A 17,317-nucleotide genomic window follows, 5' to 3' on the forward strand; every position below is an offset into this window, starting at 1 on the left:
CCGACGCGGGATCATTTCATGAGACTTCCCGTCAGTTCTCCAGTTGGTCTGTTTGTGAGTGTGAGCTTACCAAGTGAACTGAGGGTACTAACTACTGCCTCTATTTTCCCAGGAAGGATTGCTGGATGAGAGGGCAGCAGACACAGAGTGCACTGGCACGAGGGAGCGGACACACGAGCACAAACACTGGGAGAAGACACGGAGTGGAAGTCGGGAGCACACGGGGATGTATTGTTGTGTGTACAGTTTCCACTGTAAATAAACGCACTGCTTGTACATAGAGCACCGCGCCTGGGTCCTCCTTCCCCACACCCCCCCACGGTTTGCCACGCCAAACCGTGACATTTGCAGTTGTTGGAGATGACTGGAAAAACACTTTCAGTTTGAGTCCCTGTTCAGTCCTCTGTGGGATTTCCATTATAATATTGTTAGTTCTGCTAGAGCCACTCGCCGAGCTGGGGAACCACTGCATCTAGTGCTCCAATTACCACTGGGACCACTGTTACCTTCACCCTCCACATCTGCTCAAGCTCTTCTCTGAGCCCTTGGTACTCCTCAAGCTTCTCGTATTCCTTCTTCCTGATGTTGCTGTCTTTTGGTATCGCTACGTGTATCACTATGGCCATGCTTGTTTACCACTACTATGTCTGGTTGTTAGCTATCGCCATTCGGTCCATCTGTATCTGGAAGTGCCACAGGATCTCAGCTTTGTCATTCTCGACCACTGTAGGGGGCATCTCCAATTTTGACCATGGGACTTCCAGGACGTACTCGGCACAGATGTTTCAGATTACTCTGCCGGCCACCTTGTTATGGCGTTCCATGTATGCCCTTCCTGCTAGCAATTTGCACCCTGCTGTTTGTGTGCTGGATTGTCTCAGGGGCATCTTTACTGGGGCTACTTCGGTCAGTTGGGTCTTCACCTAGCACGCCATGGCTGACTGATCTGGATAGGGACAGTGTCATAGGGCAACTTCAAGGTGGTGTCCCAAAAAACCAAGTTGCAGCATTATTGGGAGTGAGCTCTTTTGTACCATCTCCAAATTAAAGACCGAGTTACATGACATGTGAGAGACAGCTTGAGAAGTTTCAGTCCACACATTCGTTTTTTCATAGCCGAATGAAATTATTTCAAGTGGATGTTTGTGTCGAACATGATCATCCCCATAAAGAATTTAAATTGTCTAGTAAGAAACTGTAAAGTAACATTGACTCATCACTGAAGACTACAGGAGCTATGAATAGAAAAATATTATTTTAATTTCAAAGGTTTACAGTTGTATACAAGATGTTTCCTGTTGGGTCTGTGTTTCCACAAGCCCTGCTGGTTTAGAAACGTATTCTCGTTAACAACAAAAACAAGACGAACATCTTTTACTTGCTAGCAGGGGAGACCCAGCCGGTGTCTCAGAAAGCACTCCGAATCCTACCGCAGACTGACCCCAATGACGGCCTCCGCTTGCTGCCTTTTATTGGGAAAACAGTTCACACAATACACATCACAGCAAAAGCACCTCCCACCGTAAAACCCCCAAATGGTTCTAAGACAAGGCACTATGTGTGTGTATGTGTAAACATCTGTATGCATGTGCAAGAACGTGTGTGTGTCAGGTGAGAATATGTGTCTCTGTGTGCGTGACTTCCAACTGTTTCTAACAACATCCTTAGTCATAAAATGGTAATCTCCCCCACACCCAATATATGGTTCAACTCCTGTATTGGTTCACCATGCACAACACAGTGAAGCCACAAAAGGGCAGGAAGCTTACCACACAAGAAACAGAATCTTCACAAGGGATGTGTCTACAATAATCCTCCCTCAGCACAGAGTGGCTGGAGAGGTGGTCAGAGACAAAGGAATGTCTTGATCCTATAGATTGAACTAAGACCTTACAAATTTAAGAAACACAATGACAACATTCAATAATTAGACTTAACATTTCCAACCAGCTCATTTAAGATTCTGAAAATCTGAACTGCAGTACGATCACATTAGCCACATCCATCATCAAACTCCTCTTTTGTTGTGCTTTTTATCCTGTGACTCATTTGTTCAGTCGTAACCATCTTCTGGCTTTTTTTTTATCTCAACCAAAGAGACGTAAATGCCACAAAAGTGCACCTTGAAGCTCAGTAAGCAGAATTTCACAATGATTTGTGCACATTATTGAATGGTACATGTGGTTGTGGTCTCCTCATTACCACGGTTCATTTGCCCATTCATGTCTCACTGTGTCTTGTGCTAGCACCATAGCTTAGCACCATAACTAGAAAGAATGTTCAAACGAGCCACTACTGGTGCTGAAAATTTGGTAAAAAGCATCCCTGTGATGACAGTTATTGACTGAAATGCAGACTTCATTTGAGGAACTAAAGAAGTTTAAATAAAGATGAGTTTGAACTATTTTGGTAAAGAGAATATTTCATACATCCCTCACTTATTATCTCCTCTGATACTCACCATAAACATGCTTGATCTCATTTCTAAATGATCCAGTAACCCAGTTAAGTTAAAGTCTTATATAATTCAAATATTCCAGAAATATGTTATTAGCCTTCCAAAATATTTTCTACAGTTAAAAATACTGACTAACAGAAACAGGTTATTAAAGCTGCAGTTTTAATTGTTACCAGGCACAAGTGTTTCTTAATGTGTTCATCAGCAGATGAGGTGTAAACAGACAATATGGTATAACATTGTGTTAATAATGTAAAACACTGTAAGTCTATATATATATTAGATGAACAATTTACTGTAGCATTGCTGTAGCTAAATACAGGGTACACGCATGGGCAAAACAGTTTTAAACAGCAGTTTACTTTATATAAATGTGCTGAATAATGCTTTTTCATGTTAGCTGTAAGATTTGCTAATATGCTAAAAAGTTTCTTAAATGCTTACAGAGATTTGTGTGATAGCAACATGTGTTTATGTAAGATTGTGATGCATTATTGCAGATATTTTAGCTCAGTGGTTTAGTTGCTTTTTCACAAATCCATTTCATTTGGGCATCACATTTAACGTCATTCCAGCTCTTGTAGAAGTTTGCTTTGGGATACAACGCTGCACAGTCCTCATTGTTGATATCATTTGGCTCTCCATCGTTCCAGTACCTGAAGCAAACGACAAGTTACACTGCTGAGACAGGATTTCCTTTCACGCGATTCACATTAATTGTTATTCACCTTTTATCTTATTCGTGTAATTTATCCTTCAGGAGGAAAAACACAACTGACCGCTGATTTACACAAGTTTCACCGTGTGTATACGTTTAATCAGGCCTCCTCCTGACATTCTTTTGTTATTTCAAAAAATGATTACCTTGATATTAATTGTGTTTTAACTTTTGTACAGTTCTTTGTGGCTTTTATGTCTTTAAAAAGAACTATATAAACTTTACTTTACGTACTTTTCATTCTTAATGTGAAATTTCCAGCAAATTTTACATTACATGCTACATTAAATGAAAAGATGCACAGTATTCAAAGACCAAGAAGACGTTTTTGTATATCTGTATGTGGAGAATGGACTAAGTGTATAATTAAAACAAAATGAAAACATAAAAAAGTAAAAGTACGAATGTATATGTTCATCTGTTGTATTCTATTTAACCAATTTAGCGTAGCAGGGGGACTGGAGCGTATCCCAGCCACCGTAGGTGGAAAAGGCCGGGTACACCCTTTTGGCTGTAGTAATGTAGATTGTTGTTTTGCTTTGTGCATTGCATATTGCATTACATATGTATGTGTATATAGAGATGTGTATTTGTATGTATGCATATATGTGCATATATGTCATTGCTGTACGTATAGATGATATTGAGCTGATAATTTTAATTGCATCAAAAGGAATTAAATAAGTTTATAACACCTCCTAACTCATGCTAGCAGGTAAAATAAACTGTGTGTTGCTGGAGACAACTCAATGTACAGTACACTTTTGTTGTTTATGTTTATATTTCTTCATGTTTGAAATAAAAGCAGTCGTTTTAAATGATACTAAACTCTTACCCTTCAGCAAGTAATGTTCCATCCCACCATTTCCAAGTCCCTTCCTCGTGGATGTCTCTCAGTCCGATCCAGAAGCCCATTGGGGGATGAGGCGTATCTTGATGATTTATTCTTCTGCTTATCCAATCCAGAAACTCAGGGTCTCTGTGAGGCATCCAAGGTCTCACACGGCGAGGAACGTGAGACTCCCAGACCAGGTCACGAGTTTGTCTTGGGGCAGCTTGATGATTTATCAAATAATTGACTGTTGAGTTCTAACAAAAAAAGAAACAAAACCAAAGATAAATTTTCAGAAATCTGCATGAACACCGCTGCACAGAAATACTAACAAACCTCTTCATCTTGGCTGTCTATGATTATAAGATCTCCTCCCTGCAGCTGACAGAAATCTCTGGATTCCTTCCATGTTTTGAATTCATTTGATTTCAAGGGGAAGTAGTAACATACAGAGTTCATTAAAATCCATCCTGCAGGACAGTGTTTGCAGCCATCGCCTGTTTCCAAAAAATAATATCACCATTATAGAAAATTATGAAACAAAACATTATGCTTTTACAATTTTATCATATACAGAAACAATGAAACCGGTCTTACTAAGCATTGATAAGCGTGTTCTCGTGGCTTCAATTTCCTTTGTAACTTTTTCCATCTGACTTTTATAGTCATTGCTTCGTTTTGTCTGGTGTTCAAGCTCCCAGTTGGTTTGTGTCTGACGGCTCATCTCGCTGTCCACCTGCTTCCTGGCATCCTTCATGGTTTCCACTGCAGTCTTGTAAGTATCCTGGAGGTTGATGAGCTCTTTGCTGATGCGTTTGGTATCATTGAGCGTGAGGTGAGAATCTGTGAGTTTGTTATCTGCAATTGTTGAATACTGTTACTTTTCTTATTCTTAAGTAACAATATTATAAATCAGTTGGTTTGACAACATTGTACATCATCAGTTTTATTTAAAAATGTTATTGTAGATTTACAAGATTTGTACAAATCATTGTAGCATCAGTACAATGAATCAATAAGCAGGCTGACAGCAAATTACTCACCTCAGCACATTTAATCATTATGTCCATGTTGTAGCACATAGAAATGTTTAGTCACAGACAGACACATTTTCCCTGTAACTGTGCCTTCGCTCTAACTTTTGTTGAAAATGTGATTTATGTGATGATTTTGCCTAATAGTAAACAGAAATATTTGTCTTTTTCATAAACCTTAGAAATGTTGTTCAACAGCTATCACCAAATGGAGAACTCTAAACTCTGCACAGGAAAAATATCCCTTACTTCACCTGTGATCTCACACTTTGGTTTTCCAGTGCAAAGGCAGCTGGCAGAGGAATGGCCAAGGAAAGGAAAGACCTCACTGAGCGAAAAAGATGAGGACAAAAGCTGGTGAGGATTCAGTGCAGCTGGTCTCAGGGGATGAAGAAAAAGCCTGATCAACTTAACAAGGTGAGTTTAATGTTATGTTTTATTTTACTTTTTCATGGTATGTTCAATGTATGTTACTTTAATTATATAATGCTCAAGTCATTTTCCACCTCAAATTTCTCAATATTAAACCTTGTAGCTTTATTTATTGTATTTTTGGCTCAAAAGTAAACAAGAGCAACAAAAAAAACCCTAACTTTTTAAAAATTCTTTCTGTTCCTCTTTTTTCCTCTGAACACATCCTGACCAGGCTCAATGAGACGGGGTAAGTAAACAGCGATAGATTCACCCGGACTGCTGATGTTCCTGTATGAACTGAAAAACTTTGAACATCCAAGAAAAAGCTGAGGTTAGCTGAGGTTAGCTGAGGTCGTTGACCCAGGGTCCCTGACAAATGCAATGATTCAACAGACAAGAATAGAAACCACAGCTTAACAATTTGGCTGAGGCAAAAGAACCACGAGGCAGTGATTCTAGCTTAAATGTATTCTGGATATTGTTAAATCTTGTTAAATATTTTGTTAATGTTTGCCAAGTATCCTGTTTAAAGACAACACTTTCAAGTCACTTCCATGTCTTTACATGAGGACAAACTCATTTCAAGGAAAATAAAAAAGCTCAAATTATAAAGATTGTAAATTATTTTGTTCACCGATTAGCTGTTTAGTCATTTTATGACGAGATGGATGCCGACATATTTTAGTATAGTTTTTGAATTGACGAGAATAAAAAGAAAAGAATAAAAAACAATTTTGTTGTGTAGTAAAACAAACAAACAAACAAACAAAAAAAACAGAAGGTGTTCTGGCAGAAAAATTACTAGGACTTTTTTCAGTTTTTCTGAAGTTTTTTTTTTTTTTTTTTTTTTTTTTACATTTTTTTGGTTTTCTTTGTTTGTTTTTGTTTTTGGACTATTGGCAAAGTTTGATAACCATTTGCTAAATTGCAAAAAAGAAATGATTTAATAATGAAAACATTTATGTGCACTCATGTAACTCATAATGACTTACAGTGGATCCCCAGGCCAATATTCAGTATCAGAAGAACAGCAGCAAGAAGCGCCAGGCACACTGCAGCCAGTCTGTGGCGTCTCCCTGGACTCATAGTGAACATGGACACTAAACAGGCAGAACATTATCAATTTTCAGCTTAAAGGCAGGTAACACACATATAACTTGGTTGAAGCTTTAAAAGAATAAAATGCAATCATTTTAGGACTTAATATTACTGTTTACTAGTAGTTTATTTAACATCTGCTCTGTACTCTTTATTTATGATTAGAAAAATCCTGTTAGAGCATGTAAACCTTACACGTAGTTGTCTCAGATCATCATGTCCTGTCATTATATCTTAACTCTATAAAACCTACTTCAATCAAAAGAATCAAAAACCTGACTATGGGAGTGCAATGAATAAAAATTTGAATTATTATACCTTGTATCCTGTTAGACTGATGGTAAGGAGGATACTCTTCCTCGTGCAAATCGTCTTCATAGACAGGTGTCTGAAAACCACCATTTGTCTCCTCCATTCTCACTGTTCAGTCTAAATCAGTCATATGTCAGTGCATTTAAGCAACAATCTGTCACAGATTTTAACGCCTACTGCTGAGGTCATCAACAATCAGTTCCAGTGAAATCTGCTGTTTGTAAAAACAAAGAGGGAAGTTCATCTATTTTCTTCTGCTTATCAGGGGCCGGGTCACGGGGGCAGCAGCCCATGCAGAGAAGCCCAGACCTTCCTCTCCCCGGCCACCTTCTCCAGCTTGTCCGGGGGAACACCAAGGCGTTCCCAGGCCAGCCGAGAGATATAATCTCTCCAGCGTGTCCTGGGTCTGCCTAGGGCCTCCTCCCGGTGGGACATGCCCGGAAAATCTCACCCAGGAGGCATCCTTGTCAGATGCCGAAACCACCTCAACTGGCTCCTTTCGATGTGGAGGAGCAGTGGCTGTACTCTGAGCCCCTCCCGAAAGACTGAACTATTCTCACCCTAAAGAGCTGATCCAGTGTTCCACGACCAGGACGAAAACTGCATTGTTCCTCCTGCATCCGAGGTTCGACTAACGGACCCTGCCAGCACCCTGGCATAGACTTTCCCAGGGAGGCTGAGGAGAGTGTTTCCCCTGTACTTGGAACACACCTTTCTTGAAGATGGGGACCACCACCCTGGTCTGCCAGTCCAGGGGTACTGCCCCTGATCTCCACGTAACATTGTAGAGGCGTGTCAACCAAGACAGCCCTACAACATCCAGAGCCTTCAGGAACTCGGGGCAGACCTTATTTACCCTAGGGGCCCTGCCACCAAGGAGTTGTTTAACTGCCTCAGTGACCTCGCCCCGAGAGATTGGTCGCCTGACGGTTTGCCAGAATCTCTTCGAGGCAGTCTGAAAGTCTTTTTACATGGCCTCTCCGAACTCCTCCCACACCGAGTTTTTGCTTCAGCCATTCCGCTTGGCATGTCGGTACCTATCAGCTGCTTCCAGAGTCCCTCAGGCTAACCAAGCCCGGTAGGACTCCTTGTCCAACTTTCCCTCTTCAAAGAGGGAAGTGATAGATGTTATTAATGTGTAGGTGCCACAATTACTTTCCAGATACATGGGATCTATATCTGCTGATCTCTTTGAGAGATTTCAAAGAATTTGTCCAAATCACAGCTGAAGGAACCCTCGTCAGTGTTAGGTTCAGTTTTATTTATATAATAAAATGTCACAACAACAATTTCTTCAAGGCACTTTATATTGTAAGGTAAAGACCACCACGATAATAAGAGAAACTCCAACAATCATATGACCCCCCCTATGACAACAATGCTTTGCATAAACTACATGAATTAAATATACCGTTAGCATTAGAGAATGCTTAAAAGTTGCTAAACATTATACACTTAGCATAAGAGAAACAAAAATGCAACCCAAGTTTTTTTAGTTGAGACCGAATCTATTGTGCTGATTAAAGACACAATCTTTTTTTTGTTGCTACATTAGTGTCAAGATTTTCTCATTTTCTGTTTCTATTCTGAATAAACCACCAGGATGTTCAAAACCTTCTGCAATTGATCATTTTTCACATATAAGAATTCCCCAGTGACTTTTTAAATTTTTAATCATTTCTTCATTTTGAAAACAATTGATCAGTGTGACCAGGTTGTAGCATTGCTTTCAGTATGAAGAGGCTGGATGGTATGCAGATACCTGCAGTGTTTGGTTCTGTAAGAACAATGAAAAGTAAAGTAGTGAGAATGAACTGCATAGCTTTCAGAGAGGACTTTGAACTATGAGTTTATTAATAGCTATAACTGAGTAAACCATTAAGAGGAAGCTGGCGTATAAACAGGCAAAACAGTAAAACATTGGGGCAATAATGTAGAACAGTGTATGTCTCTATAGAAGATTATAAACAATATACCGAAGCACTGTCCTATAAATTAATACAGTGCATAAATGTTAACGATTAACGGTTAAAGATTTGTTAGGTTATAATTTATTAAATATTTACCAAAATCTGTGTTTTATATGCAAGCTTGGTACCTCTACCCCAGAGGCCTGGGAGACTGAGGGACTGATTTAATTTTAAAAACATCAGTGAAAACATTACGGAGAAGCTTCATGGAATATTACATTAAAATGTACTTTAATCATGAAAAACAAGAACTTTTCAAACTGAAATGAAGGTTAGCTTAATGTTAAGTAACACATCCCATTTACTCTTTTCACACTGATTAAACCAAGTTGGCACGTTTCCATAAACACTGAACATTTGGGTGTAGCACTGCCTTCAACTTTTATCAGTCATCATTAACCAACATAAAATTTAGATTTTGTTCCAAAAAAGGCTTTTAGTATTTGTATAGTAGTTTAAAAATATGAACAGCTCCCTCATTTAATGTGATTACACAATGAAATACACAATGCGCTTGTTAAGATATTTACCAGTGAAAGAGAGAGAGAGGAACTGGTAAATTCTTAAAGTTACAGATTTAGGGGCCTTCACCCAGGTCAACAATTGAATGACTCTATAAAATATATTATGTCTTTGGATGTGCTAGTGAAGCTCTGAGGTGTGCTGGATTTGTCAATAGAAACAAGTCATCTGACTGGCAGAGAGAATGTCGAGACCTCAGGAGGACAGTTCATCCTCAAAATTTAATCTTATTCAGCTCGTTTTAGAACTGAAAAAGCTTCTCGGATGAGAGGTGAAATGTCTTCATGAAAAAAGTCCACGCGCCCTTTAGAACAGACAGCTTATTGTAAGTATCTTCTAAACAGCTTTGCACTGATAAATGTTTCTGTAGATTAATGTAGAAATACATTAAAGCATCATAGTCAAGGGAACAGAGGAAAGCACTGCCCTCTGCTGGGAGCAAGTGAAAACACTTTTACTGACGGTTGAAGCAACATCCTGAGTTTGGTGCCAAACGCATCATTAAATAGGGAACAAGATCATTGAGTGAGGGCACACTGACAACAACCACCTAGCATTATATTTTCTGCTTTCAATCGGTTGCACAGCACAGCTGTCTTCATGATGCTAATATGTACTCATATAGAGATAATAGCTTTATTTTATAGTATAAAAAATCACTGTTTAAGACAATATTAACATTTTAATGAGCAGAATAAAGTATAGGGTGAAGATAAGTCAGAGTGTAATATCGCCATATGAGGCTCTCAGTAAGCTAATATGCCTAGTAGACATATTCATATACATGAATGCATTTTAAGGGCATGAATAAAGAATAAACCATACAGTGAAAGCCGCTGGTTGTGAAGCAGAGGCTCCTCTGGTGGGCTTTGGAGGTGACGAGGACCTTCGACTTGTTCCTGACCAGGAGTGGGCATTCCACCCTTTTCATGCTGACGACCGCTCCGGGTTACACCTCAGACCATCAAATATATGAATGTTATTAGATGGATTTTAATTGTGTTCTTATGTAACTGCCATAAATTTTCAACAATGGCTTTAAAAAGAGTTAAAGAGGATGACACACACCAGTGGCGGTCCTAGACTGTTTGGTGCCCTGGGCGAACACTCCCTCTGGCGCCCCCCCCCCCCCCCCCCCCCCACACACACACACAGACAAAACATATTAAGGATTGTACATTAACATAAAATTGTTGTACACACACATATGAAGAGAGACAGAGTATGCATAGTATGCAAACGGCTAAACAGCCATCATAATTCGTCATACAATGAGAACAGGACAAATCAACAACTGACTAATTAATATTAAAATCTGTAACATAATGTATTGTTTGGAGTTTAGTCTGTTACTGTTTCTATTTTTACCATTTCTTCTTGGAGCAACTGTAACCCACATAATTTCCTTAGAGATTAATAAAGTATTCTGATTGTTTCAGGATGACCTGCCATTATCCAATCACACATCTGCTTACCTGCATCTTTTGTTTCTCCTCCTCTTCTTTTCTCTTTTTTCTAAACTGAGGACCTGATGGCTTTGAACTTTTCTTGTCCATCTTCCATTGGTTTTAATTTTGCACTCCAGTATGAACACCCATCCCTCAACCCGAGGATCACCACAACATAACCTAACACACCTACACCTTAGTTCACAGATTCACTTTGTCTAAGTTGCATTTCTGAGGTTTCACACAACCCAGGATTCAAATCATGAATACATAATGGGCTTGGATTTACAACAATGAATGCTCTATTTGGAAACAGCCGGCCACTCCCCTTTCGACGGCTTGTGTGTGAGACTTTAAATCATCCATCCATCCGCTACCGCTTATCCTTTTCAGGGTCGCGGGGGGTGCTGGAGCCAATCCCAGCTGTCATAGGGCGAGAGGCGGTGTACACGGAGGGAACCCACGCAAACACGGGGAGAACATGCAAACTCCACACAGAAAGACCCCGGCCTGATGGTGGAATTGAACTCAGGACCTTCTTGCTGTGCGGCAACAGTGCTAACCACCGTGCCACCGTGCTGCCTGTTTAAATCATCAAACTGTAAATTTTAAATTTTAAATTGTTATTGATCCCTTTGCCCCGAGTCCTAAAGTGTGTATTTATTTTCTTACTCTTCTTATATTTATTGTTTGTTTATTTGCACTGCTGTAACTGGAGCCTCGTTGTCTCGTCTCTCTACTGGACTGTATGTAGCAGAGATGACAATAAAGTTTACTTTGACTTCAGCAGCGAGCAGGCGCGCCGAGGGCTCTCGCGCTCACTTTTCGTGTATAGAATTTCGAAAAAACATCGGTGCAAATTATAAGTCTGTATCATGATGTCTGGTGTTTTCGTGTTTGTTGGTTTGTTTTTATTTTGTTTTATTTTGCGAGCTGGTTATTAGATGCTGCTCCAGCCGGTCAGAAAATCCCCCGCCCTCTCCTCCCTGTGCCGCAAGCAGCAGGGCGCCCTTACTCCCAGCAAATGGGCGATAGAAAACCGATCGGTGCTTATGCCATTCCCAATATGCGCTGGCTGACGTCGGGGCAGCATGAGTACGAGCATTTTTTTTTTTTTGCCTATGCCGGTGATGCCGCCCCCACCACGATGCCGCCCCGGGCAACCGCCCGTGTCGCCCATATCTAAAACCGCTACTGACACACACATCTTCTTGATAAAAGAGTGAATCAAATCCACCATTAAAATTACAACCAGTAGTTGATATCAGTCACATGCATATCTGGCAAGACACTTTGCTGTGTCGACACAACTCACTGCTGATTAATTCTTAATCACTGAATTCCAGTTCAAACTTTTACCAGTGACAAAAGTGAATCGAAAATAAAAGTAAAGTAATCTCTGGTGTAACCTTTAATTTGATGATACACAAGATCGTAATATGCTGACTTTCTATAAGAAATCAAGGAATGTGCCCAAGTCTAGTCAATTCTATAGTGCTGCATAATCAATGATCAGTCATTTAAAATAATTATCATACATGATTAGATTTAAAGGCTATTTGTGTGCCTTGAAACTTCTTTGTGCTTTGCTCTTTTTAAGATTTAACAGTCAGCTGCACTTGAAAGATTTTAAGTGTGACATACAGAAAATGGGATGAATCTTCATGGAAACAGGAAGTTTATGGTGACATAGTGCACTTTCTAAACATAAGATGTAGTAAATATCCTCACTCGTCCAGAAGAAATGAAGCCCACGTTCAGCACTGGTTAGTACATTATGTTAATGTTAAAATTGTGCACCTAACAGTGCATCCACCAACTCTTCATACACCACTGACAGTTACATTGTGAGTTTGAGTTTCTTCTTCGTGTTTCTTTGATCAACTTTTTATTATCTTTGATTATCATTTATATCTGCACCTGTTATTCTGTCATGGTCGTGTGGCCCAGTTTTGACAAAAATCAAGTAAAGTAAGCACAGCATAGGCTATTTTCATGGTCCAAGGATCCTTCTTCTGTGCTGTATAATTATAATAAAAAAAACAATGATTAAAGATGATCCACTGTGGGTACAGCACAGTGCAGCGGTCCCTGTTCTGCAGGTACTCTGCTTCTGGTTCTGCAGGTCTAAACACATGTTTGTTGGGTTTGGTGATTTTAAATTGGTTGTAGGTGTGAATATGAGTGTGAAGGGTTTTTTCCTCTTTATGTCACTCCTCTTATGGACTGGAAACCTGTGAAGGGTGTACATTGATTTACAGAATCACATTGATTTATTTATAGTCTTTCCCTTTTTTTGTCTTTGCCCATGAAAACTGGACAAGTTTCTTAGCAAAATCAAATTCAGTTCATAGACGTTTTCTGTGCTGCCTATAAATTCCAGCGTCCCTAACCATCCATATTTAATTTTTTCACAGGGTCTTGCTTGGATTTTCTTTCACACATCAGTTATCCTGATGCTTCTTGACAAGAAGTTTGAGCCAGTGCCCATATTTGTAATGCTTACTGTACACATGTGGTTTACATTAAAATAAAAATGTCACCACACTGTTTAGTAATACTGCGATTATTTCTTTGTAAATCTATTTTATGAGTACTGGTTTACTGGATTTCACCATATTGTTCAAAATGCACTTTACTAGTCCACTCAGAAATTAGTTTAAGATGATTAAAAATTCAAGTTATTACAAATGTTCAGATTTTCTTTCCTTCTGCAAATGTGTTCTCCTGATTTTTGTTTTTTTGATTGTTTTTTTCAGATTGCTTCGTGATTTCTGGAATTTTAATTGTTTAGCTGATAAAACTGCAGTTTGAACAGTAATCTGATATAACTGTTGATGAATGTAATTGTCAAAAGCTGTAACTGGAGGTAGGTTGTAACAGGCAACATGGTAAAAAGTGTTCAGGTAAAAACTGTAAATCAGTGTATATTATAAATAAACAATATACTGTATATAAGCTGGGGTTATCTAATATTTTCCATTGGATAATAAAATTTTATATGAGATGATGTTGATGAAGTTTGTCACAGTGATGAAAGTCGCACCGCTTTTGTTCCCAATCATGCATTTTTTTTTATTTGAACACCCTCACCCCCCTCCCCGAAATTAGTCTAACATGTTTGCATTTATTCAAACACTTTTTAAAGGTTACACGTTTAATGCTTTTTTTTAACTCGACAAATACTATGCAATGGATGACATCCTGTGACATTCTGTGCAATAGTGTTTATGTGCAATAGGGTTCTATTTATTATTACTGAATGACTGTTCTACTTTTTTTTATACTTCTTTGATAATTATATTTAAACTTTCTTCTCTTGACACCGCAGGCACTGCACTTCATTTTTTAAATACTTGTTACAATGAGAATAAAGAAATTCTGATTCTGAGTGTATACACCAGTGGTCCCCAAACTACGGCCCGCGGGCCGGATACGGCCCGCCTCCACATTTGACCCGGCCCCCTGAACAATATTAGAGATGCATTATTTTTTTCCCTCGCATTATTATTTTTTCAGTCTGGCCACGCGATCGACACTAATGCACCCATAGAACACTGGGGTGTAGTGGGCCTGACCGACTGAATCTCTGGAAATGTTTCCTCATGTCAATAAAGCTCATTTGATTCGAAAAATACTTAATAACAATAGTGTTATTAAGTATTTCCTAAGTTAATTTTTTCTATTAAGAACCCAGAGAGGGTTATTTGATCCCGGAAAGGGTTATTAATATTTGGTTATGTGTGGCTTTCTGGAAAACAATAAATGTTTACATTTCTCCAAACCTGCGATCGTCACACTTTTTCTGTTACAAACTGACCCTGGCCCCCCATCAGAGAAGGGAAAAGTTATGTGACCCTCACTAGAAAAAGTTTGGGGACCCCTGGTATACACAGTTGAATAGTGGAATTGTAAAGCGCTTTGAGGGTCTCGAAAAGCGCTATATAAATGCAATCCATTATTATTATTATAAAGAAAAAACATATTATAAACAACTGTTTATTTTATATACCACCTACATTTTATATAGGTGTTGTACTGTATTATATACAGATATTTGTGTTATAGTAGCATGTACATATGTAAAATTGTATTACAGATATTTTAGCTCATGGATTTTGGTGCTTTTTCACAAATCCATTTCATTTGGGTGTCACATCTAACATCGTTCCAGCTCTTGAAGAAGTTTGCTTTAGGATACAACGCTGCACAGTCCTCATTGCTGACATCATTTGGCTCTCCATCGTTCCAGTACCTGAAGCAAATGGCAAGTTACTCTACAGGGATAGTATTTGCTTTTATTCAACCCACATTGCTCATCTTTTATTGACATTCATGTTAATTCATAATGACAAGAATCATGTTAATAAGACACCATTTTCTAAATATACAACACACCGCTGATTTACCCAAGATTCACAGTGTGCAACATATTTCACTCTTACCCCTCAGTAAGGAATGTGCCATCCCACCATTTCCAAGTGCCATCCTCTTGGACATCACTCAGTCCAATCCAGAAAGCCTTTGGGGATTTTGGATTTGACTGAGGCATCATCCCAGAGGCATCTTCATAATAATCTGAGTAGTCGTGTATCATGGAGTGGTCTATATAACTCATGTAATGTTGAAAGGTGGGTTGGTCACTGAATAGGTCGCCAGTCTGTAGCGGGGCATCTTGATGATTCATCAGGTAATTTACTGTCAAGTTCTAACAATTAAATAAATCAATAAATAGACAAATATCTGCATGAAAACTGCTGCACAGAAATATTAACAAACCTCTTCATCTTGGCTGTCTATGATTATAAGATCTCCTCCCTGCAGCTGACAGAAATCTCTGGATTCCTTCCATGTTTTCATGTCATTTGATTTCAAGGGGAAGTAGTAACATACAGAGTTCATTAAAATCCATCCTGCAGGACAGTGTTTGCAGCCATCGCCTGTTTCCAAAAGAAAATACCACCATTATTGAAAAGTATAATCACTATTCTTACAATTTTATGGAATATAAAAATAGTCAAACAGGCCTTACTAAGCATTGGTAAATATGATCTCATGGTTTCAATTTCCTTTGTGATTTTATCAGTATGACTTTTATAGTCATTGCTTCTTTTTGTCTGGTGTTCGAGTTCCCAGCTGGTTAGTTTCTGATGGCTTATATTACTGTTCAGCCTCTTCTTGGTACTTCGAATTCTCTCTACTGCAGACTTGTAAGTATCCTGGAGGTCGATGAGCTCTTTACTGATGCGTTCAGTATCATCAAGTGTGAAATAAGTATCTGTGAGCTTGTCGTCTGCAAGTGTTTCAGACAATTTTAGACAAAAACCACGTACACATTTTGGTGCATTGTGTTCTAAGACAATGGCTGGTAAACTCCAAAAAGAGCTCATTATTTCACAGAGAAATTTGTTTTGTGCACTAGACATATTCAATCCGACTTACAGTGAACTCCCAGGCCAATATTAAGTATCAGGAGAACAGCAGCAAGAAGTAACAGACTCACTGCAGTCAGTCTGTAATGTCTCACAGACCTCACACTGAACACTAAACAAAGAAAAAATGAACTGATTGTTACAACTTAATTGTTAGAACAGCATGAAACTATACAAACAGTAACTTGTGGCTTGTTTTATAAAGACGTAATGTAACTTAATGTGACTAAGTTAGATTTATATATGATCTATCAAATTATTCTTACTTGTTCTATGAGTGATGTTTCAAACATTTGAATAAAACAATCATTTGAATAATCAGAAACCTGGCTATGAAAGTACATTAACCTTTTAATACCTTGGTTCCTGATAGACTGAAGGTAAAGTGGATAATCTTCATCATGAAGATCTTCTTCACACGTGACTGTCTCAATTCCACTATAGAAATCACTATGTTGTTCTCTCTCCGCATCCATTTTCAGTGTTCGGTCGAAATCTGTCATGTGCTGGTGGTTTGAGCAGGAACCTAGCAGACTGCCACCCTATTTCAACACAGCCTGGTACTGCTGGCCTGTTCACTTCCAGTTAAGTTGTGAAAAAGAGAAGTGACTAAAAGGGAGACAAATGTTTCATACATCTAGATGTAACCATTAGTTTCCTGATAAGGAGGATATGAATATGCTGATCGCTCTAAAAATTGTTGAAACATGAACAAAGGCTATGCTGAGTAACAATGCAGTGATTCATAATATATCATTTTGATTAGTTTATTATGATAAAAGATTTGCAAACAATTTTTCTGGTGCGACATCTGAACACACATAACGAGTGCTGTGAAGTTTCAATTTCATAAATGAAATATTTGATTAAGATATATTTTTGAACATTGCTTCTTTCCACCCATTTTTACCTCAGAGAAAAAGTTTGAGTAAAACCAATAACCAGATGAGGCAATGACTTATTATGAATATCACAAAAAGCATGATAGATAAAGACCTGAAAATGCCATTACATGCTCTTAGCACGTGCAACGAATCATTTCTTTAATTTGGGATGCATATATCCCAAAATTTTCTAAA

At 38.6% G+C, this 17,317-nt stretch overlaps 2 protein-coding genes across 2 annotated transcripts; both read right to left on the bottom strand.

Moving 5' to 3' along the window:
- Window positions 1-752: 752 nt before the first annotated feature.
- On the bottom strand, window positions 753-8,908 carry LOC146496490 (uncharacterized). The gene is made up of 6 exons (XM_085143862.1): window positions 6,873-8,908; window positions 6,449-6,556; window positions 4,606-4,866; window positions 4,345-4,505; window positions 4,012-4,265; window positions 753-3,114 (listed from the first exon to the last, which is right to left on the bottom strand). Exons 1-6 carry the CDS (start codon window positions 6,967-6,969, stop codon window positions 2,964-2,966), a joined length of 1,032 nt encoding a protein of 343 aa, XP_084999988.1. The 5' UTR covers window positions 6,970-8,908; the 3' UTR covers window positions 753-2,963.
- Window positions 8,909-12,026: 3,118 nt separating this feature from the next.
- On the bottom strand, window positions 12,027-16,852 carry LOC146496491 (uncharacterized). The gene is made up of 6 exons (XM_085143861.1): window positions 16,597-16,852; window positions 16,249-16,350; window positions 15,839-16,099; window positions 15,586-15,746; window positions 15,252-15,514; window positions 12,027-15,061 (listed from the first exon to the last, which is right to left on the bottom strand). Exons 1-6 carry the CDS (start codon window positions 16,739-16,741, stop codon window positions 14,911-14,913), a joined length of 1,083 nt encoding a protein of 360 aa, XP_084999987.1. The 5' UTR covers window positions 16,742-16,852; the 3' UTR covers window positions 12,027-14,910.
- Between the last annotated feature and the right edge of the window lie 465 nt (window positions 16,853-17,317).

The sequence above is a fragment of the Neolamprologus multifasciatus genome, chromosome 19 (assembly GCF_963576455.1).
Source record: "Neolamprologus multifasciatus chromosome 19, fNeoMul1.2, whole genome shotgun sequence".
Lineage (NCBI taxonomy): Eukaryota > Metazoa > Chordata > Actinopteri > Cichliformes > Cichlidae > Neolamprologus > Neolamprologus multifasciatus.